Here is a 24229-nt window from a genome sequence, read left to right on the forward strand (position 1 = left end):
CATAAGATCCCTCCCTCGACGTACACCTTTCCCTCAGCAGTCTACATTTTCCCTTCCACTAGCCAGAGCAGCATATGCACATTTGAGATACCCAGAGAACTGCAAGCCACTCGTGCACGTGGATGTGAATACACACATAAGAGCAGGGCCACTAGAGTTATTTTTGTTGTTGAATATAAAACTGACACCACACAGGGAGTTTAAAAGAAAGGTGGAGAGGTGGAGGCAGGAAGCATCTCACCTGCTTTCCATCCAAGGTGCAGAGCCTCTTGACCACTCCCGAGTCTAGCTTAATGGCTTCGGTGATATCAGTCAAGACCTGTTCAAAGGAATGAGCAGTCTTTTTATTCAGAAGGATCCGCACGGCTTTTCTAGGCTTCACTCCGCTTCGAATCACAGTCACTAACTTGGGTTTGATGAAATCTTTACTTTCTTTGACTTCACTCTTCACAGAGGTGGTGGCGGCCAAGGTTCGGGGCATCCCACCCTTGATGTTCACAGACCAGTTCGGATTAATATTTTTGGTGTAATCGACTTTACGGAATGGTTCGTTGGATGCACACACGTAGCTCTCACCTAAAAAAGCAAAAATTAATTTCATTAGCATTGATTATCCCCATCACAGGCACATTTGGGGGGAGTGGGAGAGTTGTGAAGAACAGCTGCTTGTAACCCACGAACTGGACTCCTGAGCTCAGATTCACCACGAGAGCATGTGCTGCGCCCTTTTTCCCTGGGTCCTTTCCCACCCCCTTTCTTTTAAAGGGTATCTAGATCAGCTTTCAAAGAATAAAGTGGATTGTAGGGTAAAAAGAACCAGTCCAAGAAATTAAAGCAAGCTCTATTATTTGGGCCAAATTGTGTCACTTTGGATCATTCATTTCTGCACACTTTGACTCTCAGTGTCATTAGCCACAAAGGCGAAACAGCTGACTTGGCTGAATTCTAAAGCCCTTCCTCATTTTCAGAGCCCGTGTTTAAACTGCATTCTGTTATTATCTTTAATAAACAAAAACTATTTTCTTTCTTCCAATTATAGATTTCAGTCCAAATGAAAACCACTGTCTGCCTAAAGCTGACTAAATTATACCCTCATAGGATCATTTATTCAACTAGTGAAGCACCGCGAAACTGAAAGAAGAGTTTTGGCAGCTCAAAGAAACATCTCAGATATATGTTTTTAGGAATATACATTTAAAATAACTTGTAAGTTTAAATAGACAAGCTTTTCCACACCTACTTAAATAGAAGAGGATATTAAATAGTCAAAATGATGTGTTCTTTATTCATGAAACTTCTTCATTTTTATTAGGTATAACATAAACGTTATTCTATTTGCCAATTGGTTTGTCAGTGTTTATTCTTGAATTTTCAAAATATCCAAAATTATATGTCAAGATGCCATAATTTTTCTTTTGAGAAACTCAGAAGTCACTCAGTTTTTTGAGTCTTTTGGCTTTTTCAAACACAAGAAGATTAAATATAAGATTTTCTCCAAGAGGGCTGGGGTTGTGGCTCAGATGGAGAGCACTTGCCAAGCATGTGTGAGGCATTGGGTTCAATCCTCAGCACTGCAAATAAATAAAAAGTGAATGAATAAAATAAAGGTCCATCAACAACTAAAAAGAAAATTATTTTGTATATATATGATTTTCTAAGATATAATTTTAAAATAATTCATTATTTTTCACATATTCAGTATTAGACTCTCTCTTAATTTTATATGAGCCTTAAAGTTATAAATGCTTAAAACAGAAACCAAAATCATGAAAGAATTCCTGAGGAAACCCTATTAATATTAGTATCATATTTAAGTATTATCATAATGTTCTTAAAATCCTGATTAATGGAGAACTTTAGAATCTCCCAAAGGCACATGAATAATTCAGTAACAGATCAGTCATATAAGGAGGATTTAAAAAGGATTTAAAAAGAAAAGCAATGTCTTTTACTTAAAGGTATAATTATAACACTGCCCAAGATAACTAGGGAACCAATCACAGGCTTTAACATTTCTATACCACTAATCTGAAATCTAGCCCAACCTCCACCATTTAAAGATTTTTCACCGCTGTAGAGTCATTTAAATTATTTTTCACAGTATGATCATCTGAGAAAATGGCATATAATTTAAAAAATAGGTATCACTTAACAAAACTCTATGACATGGATGCATTAATGAGGAAAAAAAAAAACCTGTCACATCAAAAAGCTCTTACCAGACTTGGTGATGTAGCTCAGTGACAGAGTGCTTGCCTAGCATGTGCAGGGGACCCTGGGCTCAGTCCCCAGTACTGGGGTAGGGGGAACTCTTACTATTTTATGTATGATAAAAATTCCATTGTGTATTCTGATCCAAAATATAAGATGGAAGAGTAAAAGGAATCCTAGCAATTTCTCTTTTTAAGAGCAGGGAGAAGTCGGTCTGCTCCAGAAAAGCGTTTTCCAACATTCAAAGAGAAAAGAACAATGGTAAAATGAAACAAAACAAGAACAAATTCAATACGTCACATTTCCTTGATCAACCAGTCCCTGTAACGGTTGACCTATCAATCTGGAGAGTCGATTTTTAAATGTATCTGAACGCAGTTTCCTTACATGGGTTCAGAATGAACACGGGTAAAGGAAAAGCTGTCACAGGTGCACAGTTACAGGTAAATGCTAACCTCTTCCTCTCTCCCCTCGTCCCTCATGGTACTTCTGTTGCAGGGAGGGAGAAGCGCTGAGGGCTGAACTCAAGCAAATTATATCCCATGCTTTGGTGATTATGTCAAAATATACATATCCTGATGTTGTGTATAAAAAGAATCAATTAAAAAACCTTGTAGGCCAGCTCTATAATACACTGTGAAATGAGGTGGCAAATGCCTAAAAAATAAGCCCTCACCACCTCCTGCACCCGTAGCAGACACAGACCATAGTGCTTCTGGTAAGCCCAGACTCCTCAGTATGCACAGAGCGCCTGCTATGCACCAGCTCTCACACCTCTCAGGCTCAGTCTTGTGCTTTTGTCAAATGGCACCTACGTTCCTAAGGAGCAGATGACAACAGCCACCAAGAGAGTAAGCCAGCTTCCCTTATGTCCCCACCTGTTTAATCAATCTTCTGATCATAATGTGGTCAATTACACGTCTTTGCCCACAGGGAGAGAATATGCTGACAAAAGAAGTGAAGATGTGAATGTGAATGGAATAAATGAACATTGTCCATTAGGTACCAGGCACCCATAAAACGGATCAGAGGTCCACCCTCCACCCAGACTCCCGGCACCGTAGGGACTCTGCCTGAGGATTAGCTCCTCCCTGCCAACTGCGGTCTCCCCTTCCTCCCGGCCGGCTGAGGAGCTTCACTCCTACTCAGCAGACACCCAGCTGTCATCCTCCCCTCTCTGGCTTCCCTCCCTGTGTACTATGTTCTGACATCACATTCTGTCCACTCTACCTCCTAAATAGACCTCAAAATGCTCTTCCTCTCTTACCGCTGCCCACCACTCACATCCTACCTGGATCCAAGCAAGAGTCCTCTGTTTTCTATTCATTCCCCAGAAGTGTGAAGTTTTCCAAACGGCGGTATAGCCTATGCTACTTACTTAGCTGAAAAAGCACATCCTAAAGTGACGAGTCTTGACAGACTGATAAAATGTTATATATTAGTCAATTTTTCACTGCTATAACAAAATACTTGAGGCAAGGTATTTTATGAAGAAAAGATTTATTTAGCTCCTAGTTCTGAAGGTCCAAGAACATGGCATCAGTTCTGCTCAGCTCTGATGGGGCCTCATGAAGAGAACATCACAATGGTGGGAGTAAACGTAGAAGAGATCACATGGCAAGAAAGGAAACCAGAGACCTAAAAGAGTCAGTCTTGTTCTTTTACAAGAACTCACTCCCTAAGGCCCTACTCTACAAATGCAGCACTAATCCCTTAGGTGGTGCCCCCAGCGACCTAAACACCTTCCCTTAGGCCCCACCTCTTCAAGGCTCCTCCACCTCTTAATATTGCCACAGTGTAGACCAAGCATCTAACATGTGAACCTCTGGGGGACGCGCTCAAACTCTACAAGAGAGACTTTGAATCTCTGCCAGTACATGTTACAACTGCACTCTCCAAAACATGAATAAAAATATAGAGGTAGAAGGGTATTATAAATTTTATAATATATACAAAATATATACATATATTTTATATACATACATTGTGTGTGTGTGTGTGTGTGTGTGTGTGTGAGAAAGAGAGAGAGAGAGACAGAGAGATATGAAGCTGCTTTCACAGCTGGACATCACTGTTACTACAAACTGGTATGACACAGGCCATTTTGTTCTGTTGGGCCTAATCTCACAGAAGATCTGCATTCAAATGAAGTCACTCTGAGACAAAGACAAAGCAACGCAAAAACAAGGTCCCCCTGCAACCCACAGGACCAGACGTCCCTCTTCACACTGAGTGATGGCCTCTTCTTGGTCAATCTAGTCTGCCTACACCACAGACAGACATGCACAGACATTCCACCACACAGTCACCTTGCCCCTCACCCTGCTTTCTCAGACCAGTCCTAAAATGACCAAACCCAGGCCTAAATCCTACAACAGTTCTAAAGCCCTTTTCCCATGGTGTCCTATAACATACAGATTTCTCACTGCAGACAGTGATAAGCCCAACTTGTTAGACCACAGGTATGCTCCTGGTAGTCTTTGGCTAAAGAGAATTAAGGTACGTATATCCATTTTCTCATTGTCCTCCTCCTTTTTTGATAAGATTGGGGAGAAATCATTTTACAAATTTTGATCATGAGAATACTACATACAGAGGGGTTTCTTTCTGCACTGAAAGAGGATGAATAGAAGTGTAAAATACCTATATGACCTAATTATTTTCAAGTATGGTATAGAATCGTCTTTCTTCAATTTCCTTTACGACTTCCTCCAGTGTCTGGTGCCATGGTGCATGCTTAGAATTCCAGCAACTTGGAGGCTGAGGCAGGAGGATCACAAGGCCAGCCTCAGCCTTAGTAAGGTCCTGTCTCAAAAATAAAAAAATGGGAAGGGCTGGGGATATAGCTCAGTAGTACATCAGCCCCGAGTTCAATCTCTGGTACCATTAAAGAGAAAAGGGGAAAAGATAGATTCTCTCCAGTGGTACGGCTATGGCTTCTTCCCATTGACATCTGTTCAAAGACTCTCTGCATTACTTCGTACCCAGCACGTTGACAAACTGTCTAAAATTATGTAATACAATCTGAATGTTTGTGTAGGAGGCTATTAACTTTCATCCTTCTTCAACCAAATGAACTTCCTATTGGAGAGGCAAGAGGCTAATAAAAGCTACAATTTCTTGCTCTCTGTGACCCTGCCCCTTACCATTTTCTTCTGTGCCAACTCCTCCACCTCCTCCCGCTCCTCAGTGACCAGTGGCCATGCTCTTCTGGTCAAAACTGAGGAAGGGTCCTTCCCTCGCCTCACACTGAGACTTCAGGGCCATTTCTCTTCTCTCCTCCCTAACTGGACAGACTCTCTACCAGATTATAAAAGTGTTTCTCTCCTGAAAACAACCCTCCCCTCTCGGCTCATCCCACTGGGCAGCCTGGACTCCCGGGGAAGAGCAGTCCTGGTCAATTTCCCACTGCGTCCCACCATTTGCTCTCAAGCCACAGCAACATCTCCCGCTCCCTGCACTCCACTGGCTGAAACGGTGCTCGCCTGATCTCCAAGCACCTCCCTCCTGACAGCCAGACGCAAAGCATGTCCTTCTAACGTCACCTGGTATCTTCTGACACCCGTCAAGCTCTTCCCTTGCCGTCTATGATCCCACGTCTCTCAGTTCACCTCTTAACTCCACGGTCACACCTGCTCGGTGTGCTTCCTCTCCATGGCCCCAGGCATCCCTCATCCTTGGGTTTACCTGGGCTGTGGCATCTCAGCCCAGGCCTCAACCATCTCCTGTACTCTGAAGACTCAAATAACGAAGGCATCTCCTGCCTAGACCTTCCTCATCAGTTCAAATCATAAGATGCCTCTATCTAGGTCATCTGTGGGCATCTCACATGCCACTTTGACCAACTTCATGCTCACTGCCACCTTGACCTTGACCTCAGATGACTTTTTAGAATCCCCAACTTACTGAATGAAATCACCATCAATAGAGTCACCTAAGCCGGCACCGAGACTCCCACTTCTCTGCCTCCTTTCCCCACCTTCAATAGAATGGCAAACCTGTTGACATCTCTGGAAAGCAGCTCATTTCACTCTTCTCCTATACCCAGGCCTCACCCACTCATCCTCCACAAAGCTGTCACAGCAAGTTTTAGAAATACAGATCTGATGGCCTTTGTCTCACTACTGCCCTTAAAAAAAAAGGCCAAACTCTTTAGCACATCACACACTTTCAGCCTTATCTCCCACCACTTCCCACAGGTTCCTAAATTGGTGTCTATTGCAGTCCACTGTGGGTTGCCGTAACAAAATACCTGAGGTTGAGAACTTCCTAAAGAAAATAAAGAGGTTTTTCTGGCTCACAGTTTGGGAGACTGAAGATCCAGTGTGAGGTGGCCCCAACCAGTTGGCCTTTGGTAAGAGCCTTATGGCTTTGTCATAACAATGCAGATGGCATCACATGGCAGGAGCCCATGCAAGAGAGTTCACATGGTAAGATAGGAAGGAAGTGACCAGGTGGGACTAAGGTCACATTTCTTTTTTTTTTTTTTTTTTTTTTTTTACAGAATTGAGGATTGAATCCAGGGACTCATATATGCTAGACAAGCATTACATCCTCAATCTTTTTTAAATTTTATTTTGAGACAGGGTCTCACTGCGTTGCCCAGGCTGGCCTCAAACTTGTGATCCTCCTGCCTCAGCCTCCCAAGTGGCTGAGATAACAGGTGTGCTCCACTGTGCCTGGCTAGGATCATTTTATAACAATCCACCCTCACGGAAACTAAGTTGTCCTGCCACAACCACGTGGATCTCTCCCGAGGGTAGTACCCCCTGCCCTGATTCTCTCTCTCAAACGTCCCACCATCTCAACCCTGGTGCTTGGGGAATTAAGCCTCAGCATGAGTCTCAGTGGTGACAAACCACAGCAGGGTCATGCAGGTGTATATGCAATTTCCTTCCAAACGGATCAGACCCTCTTATCCCGACTCCTTCCTATTTATTCCATGCCCTCTTCCTATTTTTTCTTTCTTTTTTTTTTTTTTAAAGAGAGAGTGGAGAGAGAGATGGAGAGAGAGAGAGAATTTTTTAATATTTATTTTTTAGTTTTCGGCGGACACAACATCTTTGTATGTGGTGCTGAGAATCGAACCCGGGCCGCAGGCATGCCAGGCGAGCGCGCTACCACTTGAGCCACATCCCCAGCCCCTCTTTCTTTTTTTTCTTAACTGACCATCAAAATTAACTGTCCCTGCCAAGGAACTTTCACATACTGAATGGATTTTAAATTAGTTTGACAACTTAGGCAAACCAGATTGGCATTATCTAGTACTATGTTATCAATATCCTAAAATTTACCGAAGGGAAAAAAAACTCAAGAGAAATTCATGCACAATGGCACAATCCATCACCCACATCCACAGAAGTACTACACTGCTTAACAGCCAGGGGCCAATCCACATGTCCCACAGGAGGAGAATGGACACATATGGGGAGGAGTGTGTGGTCATTTAACGGACTACTACACAGTAATGACAAAAGACAAATTAAAGTTGTGTGCAACAACCTGAATGAATTTGAGAAATGACTGCTAGAATTGGATCTGGAATGTCCCCCAAGGGTTCATGAGTTCAAGGCTTGGTTGGCCAGCTTGGTGCTATTGGGAGATAGTCGAACCTTTAAGAGGTGGAGCTTCCTGGGTCTTTGATAGTGTCCCCTAGAGGTTGGGATACTGGAACCCTGCCCCTTCTCTCTTTTATTCCCCAGTCACTATGAGGTGAGCGGCTTGCTCCACCCACCATGGCTCTCCACCAGGATGTGCTGTCTCACCAGGGGTCCAAATGCAGCCATCAACCAAGGATGAAAACTGCCAAAACCATGAGTGGAAAATAAACCTTTACTCTTCATAAATTGTTTTCAGGCATTTTGTTGTAGTAACAGGAAGCTGATTAGCACAACAATAGTGAGCAAAAAGTGATAAATGAATATATTCAGTAGGATTCTAATTCTATAGAATTCGAAACAAAAAATAAACTATACACTTACTAGGGATTCCTTCTTAAGTGGTAAAAAAAATAAAGAAAGCAAGAGCCAAGCTTCTATTATTTGGGGGGAGAAAAGAGTTGTAACTGGCAGCAATATTCTATTCTTGTCATGGTTGGTAATCACAAAAGTGTTAATTCATTGGGCTATGCATTTGTTTTATGAGCTGTGTATATATTATATCTAATAACTGAAAATAAAATTTTAATATTACATCACTCTTAGAGGGTCCTTCTGTACACTGACTTATAATGCATTAATTTCTCATTAGCATTCTTTATCTGTGATCAAAAAAAAAGTGTCTGAGCCCGCTCTTTGTCTTCCAGAGGTTCTTAATGGAGAATTTCTTTAAAAGTCAGCTGATTCTGCAGAATAAGCACAGAAGCCCAAGCCTCCTCACCCCAGTTCAACTGAAACAGAATCGTTGGAAGATGAGACCTGAACATGTGGGGAAGGTTTTCTAGTTTCACAGGTGACTTTGAAAACAATCTCTGGTTACAAACCACAACTCAGACTGGAATTTCCTTCCAAAAACTGACTGTACCTTCTTCGTATTACTATCACCTGGCACTTAGTACCTTGTATACAACAAGCATTAAAAAGATGTTTGTCAGGCAGGGGATGCAGCACAGTGGTAGAGCCCTTGCCTAACATGCACCAGGCCCTGGGTCCAATCCTTATACCACAGGAGAAAAAAAAAACAAAACAGATATTTGTCAGAATAATGATGAAATTGCATCATTTCCAAGATAAACATTCCATGATTAGCATTTGCACTGTTTCGAGATACACTATGTGCACAGTACAGTTATTTACAAAGAATGATCCTGGGAGGCTCAGGGTCAAGCTCCCAGAGAAGCTCCTACATGGGAGACTCTTAGGTCATGTCAGATTGTCAAAAGGCAAGAGGACCGGGCACATGCCTGTAATCCCAGTGGCTCACAACTCAGCGAGACCCTGTCTCTAAATAAAACATAAAAGGGGTGGGGATGTGGTTAAGTGCCCCTATGTTCAATTCCTGGTACAAACAACAACAACAACAACAACAAATCAACCCGCAATAGGAGGGGTTGGGGTGTAGCTCAAAGGTAGAGTGCATGCTTCACATAAGGGAGAACATGGGTTTGATCCCCAGCATCCCTTAAAAAGCGGGGGGCAAGAATCTAGGAAGCAGGCATCTAGGAAAGCCAACAGGAATAAGAAATGCCTAATACCTACCAATATTTTCTTTTTCACTTCAGACCATTAAAACATCAAACATCCAGGGCATTCTGTAGACTAATAAATGTAGTGCCTTTTAATCAGCAGAATATGTGTGTGTATTTACACGCACGTTTCCAACAACTACATCACAGCAATTCCTCAACATTTAAAGATCTTGACTTACTGTCATATACTAAGCACCTGTCAGGAGTATGGTCTGCCTTTTCACTCCCTTGAGTCTTGGCTGTGATGAACTTTCTCACGTAATGTGGTCCCACCTGTCTATTTTTGCTTTTATCGCTATGCTTTGCAGGGTTGGGGGGAGTGTTTATTTTCTTCTAGGAGTTTTACAGTCTCAGGTCTTAGATTTACATTTTCATTTTTTGGGGAGCGGGGCATGGTGTAAGGATGTAATTTCATTTTTTTTGCGTGTGGGCATCAGCTTTCTTCAATGCCATTTGTTGAAAACTCTGCCATTCCTTACTGTGTATTCGACACCCTTACTAAATATCACTTGGCTGTACGTTTGTGGGTTTATTTCTGGATGCCTATTTAGTTCCAATGGTCTATATGTCTGACTTTATGCCAATATTACACCATCTTAATTACCATATGTTTGTAATGTATTTTAAAATCAGGAGGTGTGATGGCTCCAGCCAGCTTTGCTCCTGTTTCTCTAGACTAACAGGATTTTGATTTTGATAGGGATTGTACTGAATCTATACCCCACTTTGGGTGATGTGAAAATCTTAACATTATGTCTTTTAATTCATGAACACAGGATGTCTTTCCATTTACTTGATAAATGAAAGAAAACAATGTTTTGTGGTTTTTAAAGTATAAGTCTTTCACCTTCTTGGTAAGTTTATTCCTAAGTATTTTTAATGTGATTTCACATGGGTTTGCTTTAAATTTTCTTTTTAGATTGTTTTGTATACTAACAATGAACTAACCATTTTTGTATATTGATTTTGAATCCTGCAGCTTTACTTAATATATTTATTTTAATAATTTTTGTGGGGTCTTTGAGGTTTTTCTACATAAAAATCATGTCATCTGCAACAGATAATTTTACTTCTTCCTTTCTGATTTGTGTGTGTGTGTGTGTGTGTGTTTAACTTTCCCTTGCTAGGACTTTCAGCACTACATTGAATATTTGAGTGCCAAGAATGAACACCCTTGCCTTTTTCCTAATCTTAGAAGAAAAACTCTCTTTTTCACAATTGAGTATGATGTTGACTGTGGAATTTTTATTTATGTCCTATTATTTTGAAGCAAATTTCTTCAAATCTAGGTTATTAGCATTTTTATCATAAAAAGGTATTGAGTTTTCTCAAGTATTTTTCAATGCGATTTTATCCTTCAATCTCCAAATATACATAAATAGCTTAAAAAAAAAACCTAATCCAATTAGAAGATGAGTGAAGAATTTGAATAGATATTTCTCCAAAGACGACATGTAAATGACCAACAGGTATATGAAAAGATACTCGACTTCACTAATAATCACACAAATGCACATAAAACCACAATGGTATATCAAATCATTCCTATTAGGATGACCACCATCAGGCCCAGCCGGTGAGGGAGGGGGTCAGCTAAAACATAACAAGTATCAGAGAGGATACTGAGAAATCAGAACCTAGTACACTGTGGGTGGGAACAGAAAATGGCAAGGCTGCTATGGAAAACAGTTTTCTCAAAAATTAAACGGATAACCATCCTATAATCCAACAATTCTACTTCTGGGTACACATCCAAAAGAACTGAAAGCAGGGACTCAGCCAGGCCTGGTGGTGCACATCTGCGATCCCAGCAACGTGGGAGCTGAGACAGGAGGACCACAAGTTGGAGGTCAGCCTTATCAACTTAGCAAGACTCTGCCTCAAAAAGAATAAAAAAGATATAGAAAGGGCTGGAGATAGAGCTCAGTGGTAGAACACACAGTGTGCAATCTCCAGGGGGAGGGGGAGGGGGAGGAGGAGGAAGAAAAGGCAAGCAGGGACTCAAACAGAAATTTGTGAGCCCACATTCAAAGCAGCAGCATTATTCACAATGGCCAGGATATGGAGACAACAAAGATGGATGAACACAAAGAAAATGTGATGGAAACAACAAATATCATACAGAATGCCACTCAGCCTTAACAAAACGAGGAAATCCTGCCACGTGCAATACAACATGGATAAACCTGAAGACACACGTAGGAGAAACAGGCTAGATAGAGTAGGAAATACTCCATGGGTCCTCTCACACGAGATCTGCCACAGGCAACCTTAGAATGGACAGTAAAATGGTGGTTTCCAGGGGCTGAGGAGGGGGAACTGGGGAGCTGCTGTCCTACAGGTATAAAGTTTCAGTTATGAGGATGAGAAAGTTCTAGAGATCTGCTCTACCACACTGTGCCTATAGGTAAACAATACTGTATTACACACGTAAAAAATCTGTTATGAGGGTAGGTCTCATTTTAAGCTTTCTTAACCAAATTAAAAAAAAAAAAAAAAAAAAAAAAAAAGCTCCTGTTAGAATTGACAAATGGCTACCTGCAGTCTTATATAGGAAATTCCAACGTCAGCAGTTCTAGCCTACTTTCCTATCAGTTACTGTAGAGTCTCTCATTCCCCTGTTTAAGTATTTACATTAATTGCTCAACACTGCTAACTAATTTGAAATTACAAATGATCCTGACATTTGTGGCAGAAATTCAGTTTCACAAGATTTGGATGCAAATGATACCTAACTCATGGAGTGGAAGCAAATACTGAAAGAAAGATCTGTTTACAAATCCAAAGTACAAAGACTCTTCATGATTACAGAAAAGGACACAAATATGGTCATGCAGAAAAGGGACGATGAAGGAAAGAAAACCTGGGCAGACACTTAAGGTCTAATACCAGCAAAATCTCAGGACCCTAAATGCTTTCCCAACTTCCAAAACTAAGGAAAATACTGCTTCCAAAAGAATGCAACCAAGGAAAATACATTCAGGAATGCCTGCATCTCCAACATTCGATGCCTCTCAAGTGCAACACTTGAGATACTGGGTGCATTATGCTTCAACGTGCATATCTCCACTGCAAGCAGTTCCCACGCCCAGCTGGTTAAGAAAAATACACAGTGGGGGAAAAGAAGACCGAGTTATTCATCTGTTTTGGCAAACAACTTAACTGGGCTTCCTAACAAAACGGTACAGTAGTCCAAATTTAAAACTATAGGAATCAGTGAAATGTCACAAAATGCACTGCTCTGGCCTGGATATGGTTCATCTATATCATCTGCCATGTCTCTGAGGGTAGCTGCTGCATTCACCTGAAGGACACAAAAAGAAGACCTTTGACCTTTGACCCCTGAGACCAATACTCCTTTAACATACCTGAACAAAATCATCTTGGAAGGTCACATTCAGCATTCCATGATACATTCCACCAAGGAAGGGGTACAGAAGCTACTTCCAACATGTAAACATGAAGAAAGAGGTATGTATGTTCACACATCCAATTTTCAGCAGAGCTATTTGGAAGGGGTTTAACCTGAGACCAAAGTGCTGAAAGTGAAAACCAAAACACCTGCCCACAAAAGGAATTATCTACTCTCCTGACAGGCTTGAGCCTACAGATGAGGTCCCCTTTTGCCTCCTTGCTCCTCTCAGCAGGGCCAAGTACATTTTGCACTCAAGAGTTTGCTGTGGGAATTTTAATTTTTCACTTATTTTGAAGATAAATTTTTAAATGAAAGCACCCCATTCTGGAACATCTAACTGAGCAACTGCTTCTAAATACAATACAACCACCCCACTTACGTAAAGCCCCTACTCTTTGGGTATCAAGTGATGTAGCTTTACCAGGAGGAAATGAGGAAGGAGAGAAGTGATCTTTTAATGTATGTAAAAGACAAGTTCACAGCAAGTTAAGGCCCAAGGACATAATTTTACTCTGTAGGAATAAAGACTTGTTAATAGTGTAAAACTGACTCATTACACAGCATTCTGAAATACAACACACCAAATTCAGCAATCAGCACTAGGGTCACACTGGGAATACCAATTCAGTTTGAACAGTACCTGCAGCTTCATATTGCTATCTTAAGTTATTCCTGATTACAGAGTTGTTTTTTTTTTTTTTTTTTTTTTTTTTTTGTCTTTTACAGTGTTGATTTATTTGGATTACACTGGTATGTGAGCATACCTTTTATATCTATAAACATGTAAGTGACAACGTAAAGTATTTAAGGCAATACTGGGTTTCCCCTATTTAGATGTGAAATTTGTATAGGTTTGGGGTTTTCTGTTTGTTTGGCACTGTATATTGAATCCAGGGACTTGCACATGCTCTACCACTGAGTTACACCACGAGGCCTGGTTTTTTTTTTTTTAAGTGGCCCAAATGTTGCTAAAGTTTGAGAAACAACTGCAATATCAAGTTGGATCAGAAGAACACCACCTAATACTCTGTAGCACAGTAGGATAATGATGATTGGCAGTTAATTGAATATTTCAAAATAGCTAGTGAAGATTTTGTATGTGCCAAGAAAAAAATGAGACATGGCAATAACCCTGATCTGGCCATTACACATTCTACACATGTATTGAAAAAAATCACACTGAACCCCACAAATATGTAAATTAGTGTTAATTATATTATATACATATAAATACAGATGTGTGTGTATGTATATACAACACCTTAAGGATATTGAGACATCTTCAAATTAAAATGTGACTATCTAATAATATTTGTCAATAAATTGGGGCATGATTGGTATAAGGTCAGGATTGTTGAAATGCAGGTAAAACTTTCCTCAACAGAGTTTGTTATGACTGGGATCTGGAATCCCCCAAGGCTCACGTGTGGAAGGCTTGGTGCCCACTGCAGCAATGTTCAGAAGTGGGGCTTTGGGGGTTGGATCTGAGGGCTCTGGTCTCATCAGTGGATTAACTGGCCGATAGCTGAGTGAACTTCTGGGAGGTGGCAGACTTGTCCTGGCGTCTCTCCCTCCCCGTGTCCTGGCTTCCGTGAGCCGAGCATCTTTCCTCTCCTCCTTGCCCTTCCCCATGATGTTCGGCCTCACTTCAGACCCAAAGCAATGCAGCTGGCTGACTGTGGACTAAAACCTCCAAAACAGAGCCCAAATAGCTCTTTCCTCCTCTAAATTGTTGGTGTCACGCATTTTGGTCACAATGAAAGCTGACAAAGAGTTGCCCCAATTTCTGGGGACTCTGTTTCACACCTTCTTCCTCTGTCCCTGAGTCTCACAAAGAGGGAAGATTAGGCCCCAGTTTTAAGCAAATAATAGTGAGACCGACTTAAAAAGATTCAGTAAAGGTGATGAAGGGTTCAAAAACCAGATGTTTGTCCAAGAGAAAGAGGTGATGATGTTTAAGGGGTGAGAGGGAGCAGAAAATAGCAGAGGAAAGGATGTTCACTAGCTCAAAATGTCTACCATGGTGCTGTACAGAAGGAGGACCATGGCTGGCCATGTAGCTCAGTGACAGAGTACACACACTTAGCACAAGTAAGGCCCTGGGATCAATTCCCAGCACCAAATAATAAAAATAGTAATAATAAGTAGAATAAGGCTTATGCAGCTTCAAATGTTGTTCCCAGAATTAGAGGCAAAAAGTTGCAAGCACACATTTTGTTGTAAAATGCCAAAGACCCACTATCATATATTAAGAAGCCACACACTGCACACCAAGATCTACTAAGAGTTAAATTCCGTGTAGGGCTCATGTGGAACCTTCCAGCTACTGGCTTTGACTACTAAAATAATGAAACAATAAAACACAAATATACATTGGGCTACTTCTTCCAACACAAAGTTAATGAACATAATCAGTAGTGAGTTTCTATAACCTCTTTTTTCTTCTCTTGAAAAAGCAAGGGTTTTGGGAAAGACAATGTCAATCACTGAATGATAAAGAATCACATTGTTATTAGTTTAAAATTAATCTGAAGTGTATAGAACAGTTCAAAAGAAGAGATCAAGGATCATATGTCTGTCTACTGTGATACATATAATTTAAGATACAAAAGATAACATAGTAGACCACCACTGTAAGTTATTTCAGTAACTTTGAGATGTTGATGTTACAGTGTAATAAAATGTATATAAATTGGTCTCAGCAAACCAGTATTTTCCCATTTCTTCAGTCTGTCAGGTATGAGATAAAGAGGTACAGAACCTCACACAATCACTGCACACAAAACATCTGGTAAACAGTAGCACTGGGGGGAAGAAAAGGATCTCAAGATTCTTAAGGTTGTGGCTGATTTCACCAGAACAGACAAAAACAAGTAGTGGGGTGGGAGGATGGGGTTGAGGAAAAAGGACCATCCAGATTCCACCAGGCCCCATCGGAGAATAAAGAACACAGATTGATAATTACTGTCCAAGAGAATCTAATTTTCTTCATTCCATATCACAGGACCATAAATTATCCATTTCCATAGCTTAAAACCTCATGAAATATTGATCTTGTCTTATAACTTCCAAAGTATCACTGTATCATACTTTAATCTCATAAACGCTTTCCTCAAATACTTTCCTTTTTCCTCCTTTAGAATTACTCTTCAGATGAAAATTTCTTTTCCTGTTACCTCTGGAAAGGGATTATGCAGCTGTATTAAAGCACATCTCATTTTTCTTAAGGAAACGAAGACGACACTGAGATCTGAAGAAGGTATTATTAAGAGTTGTTCCCACCACATGGTGAGTTAGCACAGATTTCCCCCAACTATTAACCTCTCCCTCCCTCAGGTACTGGGGATTGAACAAAGGGGAGCTCTTTTTAAGGTTTGTTTTGTTTTGTTGTTTAATTTTGAGAAAATTAAAATTTAATTTAATTAATATTAAAATGGGACAACCCCATTCAAGCTTAATTCACACAAAACCTCCCTTGATCAGCAAGAGAGTTAACGGTAAAATTATTCTGAGTAATCTAATCAATTAATTTATGGTGTGTCTAAGATCCCCAACTTCAGACTGGTCTCAGTCTAGTGCAAAAGAGATCCAAAACTATCCCTAATTAGACTCCAAAGCACAGATTACAAAAGAAACGCAGTTCAGGCAGAGGAAGGGAGACCTCAGATTCTGGCTACAGTAGCCATTCCTCTGGCTCCTCCTCCCATCTCCCAGCCACAGCCCTCTAGCCCTGTCCCATCACCACCTCATAGATAGCATTTTAGCTGAAGCCATCCCGTGTGTTGATGCTCATTCTCTCTTTTCCCCTAAATCGTGAATTCCCAGAGGGCAACTCTGGTCCAGCAGGAGAAAGGGATGCCTGACACACAGTGTGCTCTCAATCAGCAACTGTTCAAGACCTTCTGCACAGAAGTCTGAGGAAAGACTTCACAGGCAATATTTGAAGAGGGTCTTGACTAATCCAGAAGTCTGGCAGGTAAACAAGACTTTGAAGATTAAAGAAGTGCAAATTAAAACTACACTGAGATTTCACCTCACTCAGAACGGCAATTAACAAGAATACAAGTAACAATAAGTGTTGGCAAGGATGTGGGGGAAGAGACACACTCATACATTGCTGGTGGGACTGCAAACTGTTGCAGCCAATATGGAAAGCAGGATGGAGATTCCTCAGAAAACTTGGAATGGAACTACCATTTGACCCAGTTATCCCACTCCTTGACATATACCCAAAGGACTTAAAATCAGCACACTATAGTAATGCAGCCACATCAATGTTTATAGCAGCTCAATTCACAATAGCTAAGCTATGGAACCAACTTAGGTGCCCTTCAACAGATGAATGGATGAAGAAAATGTGGTACATATACACAATGGAATATTAATCAGTCACAAAGAAGAATGAAATTATGGCATCTTCCCATAAATGAATGGAACTAGAGACTATCATGCTAAGTAAAATAAGCTCATCCCAAAAAACCAAAGGCTGGATGTTCTCTCTGATATGCAGATGCTGACTCACAATGTGGGGAAGGGGGTCACCAGGTTGGAAGAGGGCAGAGCGGGGAAAGGATGGGGAAAGACAGTAGAATGAATCAGACACAACTTTTCTATGTTCATACATGAGTACACGACCAGTGTAACTCCACATCATGTACAACCACAAGAATGGGAAGTTATACTCCATGTATGTATGGTATGTCAAAATACTACTGTCATGTATAACTGAAAAGAAAAAAATAATTTTTTAAAAAAGAAGGCTTTGCAGATGTAGGATTCAATGTTAAATTGTCCTATAGGAACTACTGACTTCTTATGCAAATATCTCATGGGATTTAGATTTCTCATCTCACCATAACATGTTCCAAAAGCACAGTTTTTATTATTTCTTTAAAATCTACTTTTTTGGGGAAGGGGGGACTAAGTACAATCTGGGTTCTTATGGAGCCTCATTTTACTTCAAACTCTCTCAGACCCTGTATTTGGGGGTCTTTAACACCTTCAAAGATGCCAACCTAACCAAACAGGTGCAGTAAACTAGGTTTGGCAGAGAACCCCAGGTGCTTTACTTTAGAACCTTATTTTTCTGAGATGTTCAAGTTAACTTCATAAAGGAATTAAACTACCAATAATCAAATTATCAAAATTATCTCACATGCCAAGTATCCAGCTTACCTATCTTTTACAAAGGGGTAAAAGGTAGAAACAACATAAAATGACATTTTACTTTGGAATGTGAGAAGCAGCAAGAAGTATCTGTGACTATGTTTGGCTCTAGGTAAATACTTTTTCAGAGCCACAAACTCCTCTCACAGCTTGGTAAAAGGGCATTTACAGTTTTCTGAATGACAGTTTCTGGACAAGAAAAGGTGGCCCAGGCCATCAGACACTCTGTAAATAACCACTCAGGTAGGAAAAGGTACATACCATTAGTCTAGAAGAGACCCAACCCAGAAAGGGGATCTGCCAACCTATAGTTCTACAGAAAAACACACTGAGGCCAGGTAACTGAGGTGAATTTCTCAAATCCAGTTAGCAGAACCCAGCAAACTTGATGTAATCAGACACTGTTTCTAGTAAGTATCCTTTATCTCTTCAAGACATAAAATTTTCCAAATATAACCAAAATGCTCAGAAGGGAAGAGGACTGCAGCAGAATTGAGGCTAGGAATTCTGACTCAGCCCTGCTTAAGAGGGCCTCAGATGCCCTCAGTTGGCTCTTAAGACTACTCAAGGCTAGGCAGGCTCACAGCTGGGACAGCTCAGCTCATTTTCCCAACACTGACAGTTAGGGGGTCTCAGTTCTCCTATAAAAGGAGGTCCCCATCCAGTAGTAAAGAAAAAACAGGATTACAGGAATGCACAGCATCGATTCAGTGAAATTAATCCAGCCAGAGGGTGGGTAAATCAATAAACTGAAGGTGCCTGATGGTTTAGTGTAGTGCTAGAGGAGTGCTGGCTAACTCTAGAACAGCTTTTAGCCTCCTGAGACTCTCAAGGTCAAGGGCAGAAGAAAAAAAAAATCTGGGTCATGCAAATTTCTTTTGTCATCTGAGTTCCATGGCACTTTGAGGGCTCCAGCCTTGCTGTCTTGAGTCATTACTTCCTATTCCCTGATGAGGGCATTCAGAAAAAACACTGTCTCCTAAACTACAAGTTCCATGAGATGGAAGATGCAGAGGAGAGAAGATAGGAACACAAGGGTATAAAATACTGCCTAAGAGTCTTTATTAAAAATGACAAAGTTGGAGAAAAAACCAGTTAACTAAATGAAATAAAAAAATTGACGACATGGGCAATACTACAGACCTGTTTCTATTGATACAAATAACTTCACAGATAAATGATTGGTTCTTCTTTATGAAGAAGATTTTAAATAAAACTTAAAGCTATCTGCATTCTGAAAGGATATTAAGCAATGATGGTTATCTTTTGAAAAATGCATTACTATGAGGTATTTCACTCACCTTGTGGGAAACTCAAGAATTAGACAAAGATCTATTCTATGGGACTTTGTCTAATAGACATTCTATGTCTATTAGACAAAGAATTCTATGGAGGAAAAAAAAAGACTGCCCATAGTTTCTTCTTTTGTAGTAATTTTATTACATTAAAACTGCTTGAAAGAAGTGGGCAAAGCCAAAGAAACATTTGCTCTATAAACTGTTATAACGACATCATTATTTATTGTATTGTGGTATAATCTGGACTCTACATAGTGTTTTTCCAAATCCCTATTTTCCAAACATTAGCAAATGAATGATTTGAAGTAAATTCGTTGTCGATTTGTGGTTGAAACTATAGTTTAAGAATTAGACCCAGTGGGCCAAGCATCCTCTGTGTAGTGACAACAGCCTGCATATGTAATTGTGCTCTCATTTATACAGAAAATAGTCATTTTGATCATCTTTCTATGATATTCATCTTAAAAGGTCCTTAATTTTATGTAGAAAATACATTGTTAAATTAGTTCAGAGGATATCAAAATTGTTGACCCTCCCGAGACACCCCTGGAACAGTATCTGAAAGGGAAGTGAGTAACGAAGGCTTAGGCAATAGGCATTGGTTGCCTGGATCCTTCCACGGGGCTGCAACTCTTGACCTTGGATCAGTTAGAAATTACTCAGTTTAGAAATATCTAGGCAAATGTTGCTTTTAAGTACTTACCACAATTAAGAAAAGAGATATACAGCCCTTTTGACAGCCCATCTTCATTTTACTTATACTGCTACAAAAATCTTCACCTCCTTCTGAAAGTCTTTAAAATCAGAACACTGGACTGAACTAGAGAATGTATATACAGACTGAAGAAACAACTTAATTTCAGCAGTACTGTCCTCTAACCAAAGCAAAGAAAACTTCTGATAAAAGTGCCTACATAGAGAAACACAACCTTTTTTGGTACTAGGGATTGAACCCAGGGGCACTTAACACTGAGCCACATCCCTAGCCCTTTTTTATACTTTATACATAGACAGGGTCTCGCTAAATTGCTGAGAATGGCTTTGAACTGGTTATCCTCCTGACTCAGCCCCTATAGCCACTGGGATTACAGGCATGCGCCACCGTACAAAGCAAGAAACTCAACCTCTTACAGGACTCATATGACTACATGAGACAAGGCACTTTTTTAAAGAGGAAACTTAAGTTTCCTCATCTGTAAGATGAATATAATGCCTTCAGAACATAATAAACTAGCACATTGAGATAATATAAGGAAAACACCTGGCTCAATGATGAGTTTCCTCCCTATACCAAGACAATAGTGCTATGACTGTTCCATTTGCATTAAGATAGATGCATGAGCACTAACTTCATGAAAATATGCAGTCAACACATACTTGGGTTTGGCCTGATCTTTCTGGATGCTGTTTAGAACTGCAAACAGGTTCTTAACTACTAGTAAAGTTTTTCTCCCTGAGAAGAAGAAAAAAATATTGCAGGAATTCAATAATGATCCAACATACAACTAATTTAAGTCCATTTGAGTGATGCATGGTGGTCATACCGGGGTTAGTAATTTATAATAGGCCTCAACTGCTGATTCCAATGGCTTCTATCATTCCAACTAGGTACTCTCATTAGGGGAGGAAGCAAGAGAGACTGACCTTGATTCACCTCATTTCCAATCCAATGTGGAAAACCCTTAACACAGTGGTTCTCAATCTTGGCTGCTCATTAAAATCACCTAGGGAGCTTTCAAAATGCTAAATACCCAAGCCACACCCCAATACAATCAGGATATCTAGGGGTGAAAGCCAGGCACCCCTATTTTTGAAAGACCCTATGGTGATCCAACATGCAGCCAAAGTTGGGACTTCTGTCCAGCCTCACCCCCTTTTCACCTGAAGTGACTTCTGCAGCAAGCCAATCCAGGAAAGCCAACCCAGAGCATTTCACAGTCACAGCTTCTGCGTAGAGCAAGTATAACAGCATCCCATACATTGGGACACCACAAGTGCCTGCACTTGGGGTCCAGGCCAAGGGCTAAACAGCTTATTAAGTAGGCGACTGCCCAAGCTAAAGGAAGAGTCATGTTTCCAAGTAGTTTGCACTCGAACAAAAAGAAGTTAGCCAATCTCAAGAGGTGCCACCAACGCCTAATTTTGCTTCTGATTTTTTCTTTCTTTTTTTAAAAGCAAATATCTTAAGAAGGAAAGAGTACTGTGGGCGTCCCCTCCACCCTCGTACACACAACCCACAGAGCAGCAGAAGCTTGCAGTTCCCCCGGCCGCCTAGAAAGCGCCCCGCAGGCTCCCTTCTGCGCAGGGCGGGCGGGTGCGCTCTGGCCCGCGGCCGCTGCACCTGCCAGCGCGCTCCGCCGCACCTGCAGCGCGGTGCCCGTCCCTCCTACCTTCCAGCAGCTCGTCCAGGCTGGTGACCTTCCGGCTGCCGTCGATAGTGTAGATGGTGCGGACGCCCTGGGGCAGGTTCACGTTGTCGGATAGGGAGCGGGTGAGCTCCATGAGGAGCGCATCGAAGGACCGGAAACGGTCGCTGGAGATGGCAAAGACCAGGCCTTTGAAGTAGCGGTCCCCATTCCGGTAGAAACGCGCCTTCTTGGCCTTCTTCTCCGAGCTGAGGGCCTGCAGGGTCCGCGTGCGGTAAAAGCTGCAGTGGGCACTGTGAGCTGGGCTGGGGATGAGCCCGTTCCCCTTGGGGCCCGAGCTGCTGCTGCCCCCGGAGGAGCTGGGCGCCCCCCTCCGAGACCCCGGCCTCGGCCTTTTGTCCCGCTCCTCAAAGTGCTCCAGCTCAATACTCCTGGTGCTGGCCATCGCGGCTGCTCAGAAAGCTCTCCTCAAAAACACGTCCCAGGCAGCCCAGAGGCGACGCGAGCGGCCGTGGAGAGAGGTCCGGCTGCGCGGGGCCTTAAAGCACCGGCGCACCTGGCTCGGGCATCCCGCCCTCTCCTCGCAGGTGGGGCCGCTGAGCCGCGGAGGCGCGGGCCGACCCACGCCCCCAGCTAAAAGTGGCCGCGGCTTGGAGCTGCCCAGCTCATTGTCCAGCGCGGATCGCTCCGTCCTCCCGCCAGCTGGGGAGCCCCACGCCCCCCCAAGCGCCTCCTCCACCGGCCACGCCTCACAACTCCCGCTCGGGAGCCGGTCGGGAGCGGCAAAGTTGGGCCGCCCGAGGCTCGCCCGGGGCCCGCGGGCGCACACAAAGCTCGGGCGCCCGCCGCGGCTCGCGTCCGCCCACCGCTCCCGGGAGCGCCGAGGGGAAGGAAGGAAGGCGGGGGGAGGGGAGCGAGCGTGGGAGAGCGCCCGGCCCCAGCCCCGGACGCCGCGCCGCCGCCCAGTGCGCGCCCAGGCCCCGCCGGTTCCGCAGCGCGCGCCGTCCGGGGCTCCGCGTCCGGGCAGGGCCCGTCCTCCCCCCGCGCCGGCCCTAGCGGGAAATAATGCAGCCCTCCTCCCACGCAGCCGGCGGGCCCAGCCCACCCGCCGGCATCCGCGCCGAGGCGGGCCGGCTGTCAGGGCCCACAGGGCTTCTGGCCCCTCAGGGAGGCCCAAACCTCCGGAGAGGGCGCGGGCCGGGGAGCGGAGGCCGGACCGGCGGGCGCGGGGGCGATGCCGCGCGCGAGGAGCGGCTCCTCCCGGGTCCTAGGCAGCCCCGCCCGCCTGACAGCTACTACCCGGCGCAGCGCTAATGGGCGCAGCCGCGGCACTCGCTCCTCCGCCTGGAAGCGTAAACGCGCAGGCCAAAAACTACAAAGGAAGGAGAGTCAAGGGCAGGGAGCACATCCCCTACCCGCCTCCCCGTGAGACGCCGAGGCCAAGCCAGGCAGAAATCCGAAACAGCGAGGAGTTTGGGCACAAGATTTATTATTATTATTATTATTTTTTTTTTTAAATACAGCATATGTATTGCTTTATTTAAAAATTCTTTGAGAAAACAGACTTCACACTTCCCATTGCAGATTCGCTAATATGGCAGGTTCAGTAACTGAATCAAGGAGTTATCAGAAGTTCCTGGGTTCTGAGGGATGGATATGATCAACAAATATTTATTGAGAGTATGCCATGTGCTAGGCATGGTTTCCATCACTGAGGATGCCTGAGCCTGGGAAAGAGGAGCCCTGCACCCAACCCCCCACCCACTCACTTTAGGGGTATTTGATGTCAATCTGAGCTGCTCCCGAAAGAATACCAATGCAATACTGGGAAACACCCATCATAGTGGAAATCTTTATCTTAGTAGTGTCTGGTCAACAGTAAAAGCATGTTTCCAAAGGGTAGTTATTTCGGTATTGCCATTGGAGAAACAAGGTCAGAAGTGATTCCCATCTGACCCATAAAACCTTGGGTTACTCAGCACTCTGGTTCTTCCGGTGGCCCTAGGGAAGAATTCCAAACCGACCATGAAGGTAGAAAGGCATAAACACTTTTCTTGGAATGAGATGAGTCCTAGAAGAGCATGAGTAAGAGAAGGAGGAAACACATCCAACCGACCACCTTCAGCATCTTCCAAGTCACTTCATCCCCCACCACCAACACCACCACTGCGCTGCCAGTTTTTCACCTCCAGCACAATAGTTCCTCCAAGGCATTCCTGGGGACACACCTGGGCATACCTGACTTGAGAATCAGAATAACAGTGTGCTGGGAAGGCAGAGGTGATCTAAGCCTTTAATGTAGTTCTCCCCCCCCCCCCCACCACAGAACCCTGCGGTATAATTAGGTCCACAGCCATGACAGGCCTCAACCCAGATGAATTTCTGGGGATAAGCTTCTCCACCTGGTTTTTTGTTTCCTTTGGTTGGTTGGTTGGTTGGTTTGTTTATTCATGTATTTGTTTTGTGTTTGGGTATCCCTAATATATAGGTAGAGTTTCCAGATTGTAACATTATGTGTCAAATACATCCCCAGTGTTTTTTTTTCACGAACTTTAACATACCTATATGTCATGCAAGAATCTCATTA

The 24229-nt window shown here is 42.8% G+C and overlaps 1 protein-coding gene across 13 annotated transcripts in view; it reads right to left on the reverse strand.

The window, feature by feature from the left end:
- Dclk2 (doublecortin like kinase 2) overlaps nucleotides 1-22528 on the reverse strand; it is a 152512-nt gene extending 129984 nt beyond the window's left edge. For 3 of the 13 annotated variants that reach the window (XM_076865325.2, XM_076865324.2, XM_076865323.2), the window contains exons 1-2: nucleotides 21667-22518; nucleotides 242-576 (exon numbers count right to left, since the gene is read on the reverse strand). In XM_076865325.2, the coding sequence (XP_076721440.1) occupies nucleotides 242-576; nucleotides 21667-22087 (756 nt within the window). In that variant the 5' untranslated portion in view covers nucleotides 22088-22518. Of the gene's footprint in view, nucleotides 1-241; nucleotides 577-21666 lie in introns of all 13 variants that reach the window. The other 10 variants (XR_013155572.1, XM_076865321.2, XM_076865328.2 and 7 more) reach the window with 8 other exon arrangements.
- Nucleotides 22529-24229: the final 1701 nt, after the last annotated feature.

This window comes from Callospermophilus lateralis, chromosome 8 (genome assembly GCF_048772815.1).
Source record: "Callospermophilus lateralis isolate mCalLat2 chromosome 8, mCalLat2.hap1, whole genome shotgun sequence".
In the NCBI taxonomy this organism is placed as follows: domain Eukaryota; kingdom Metazoa; phylum Chordata; class Mammalia; order Rodentia; family Sciuridae; genus Callospermophilus; species Callospermophilus lateralis.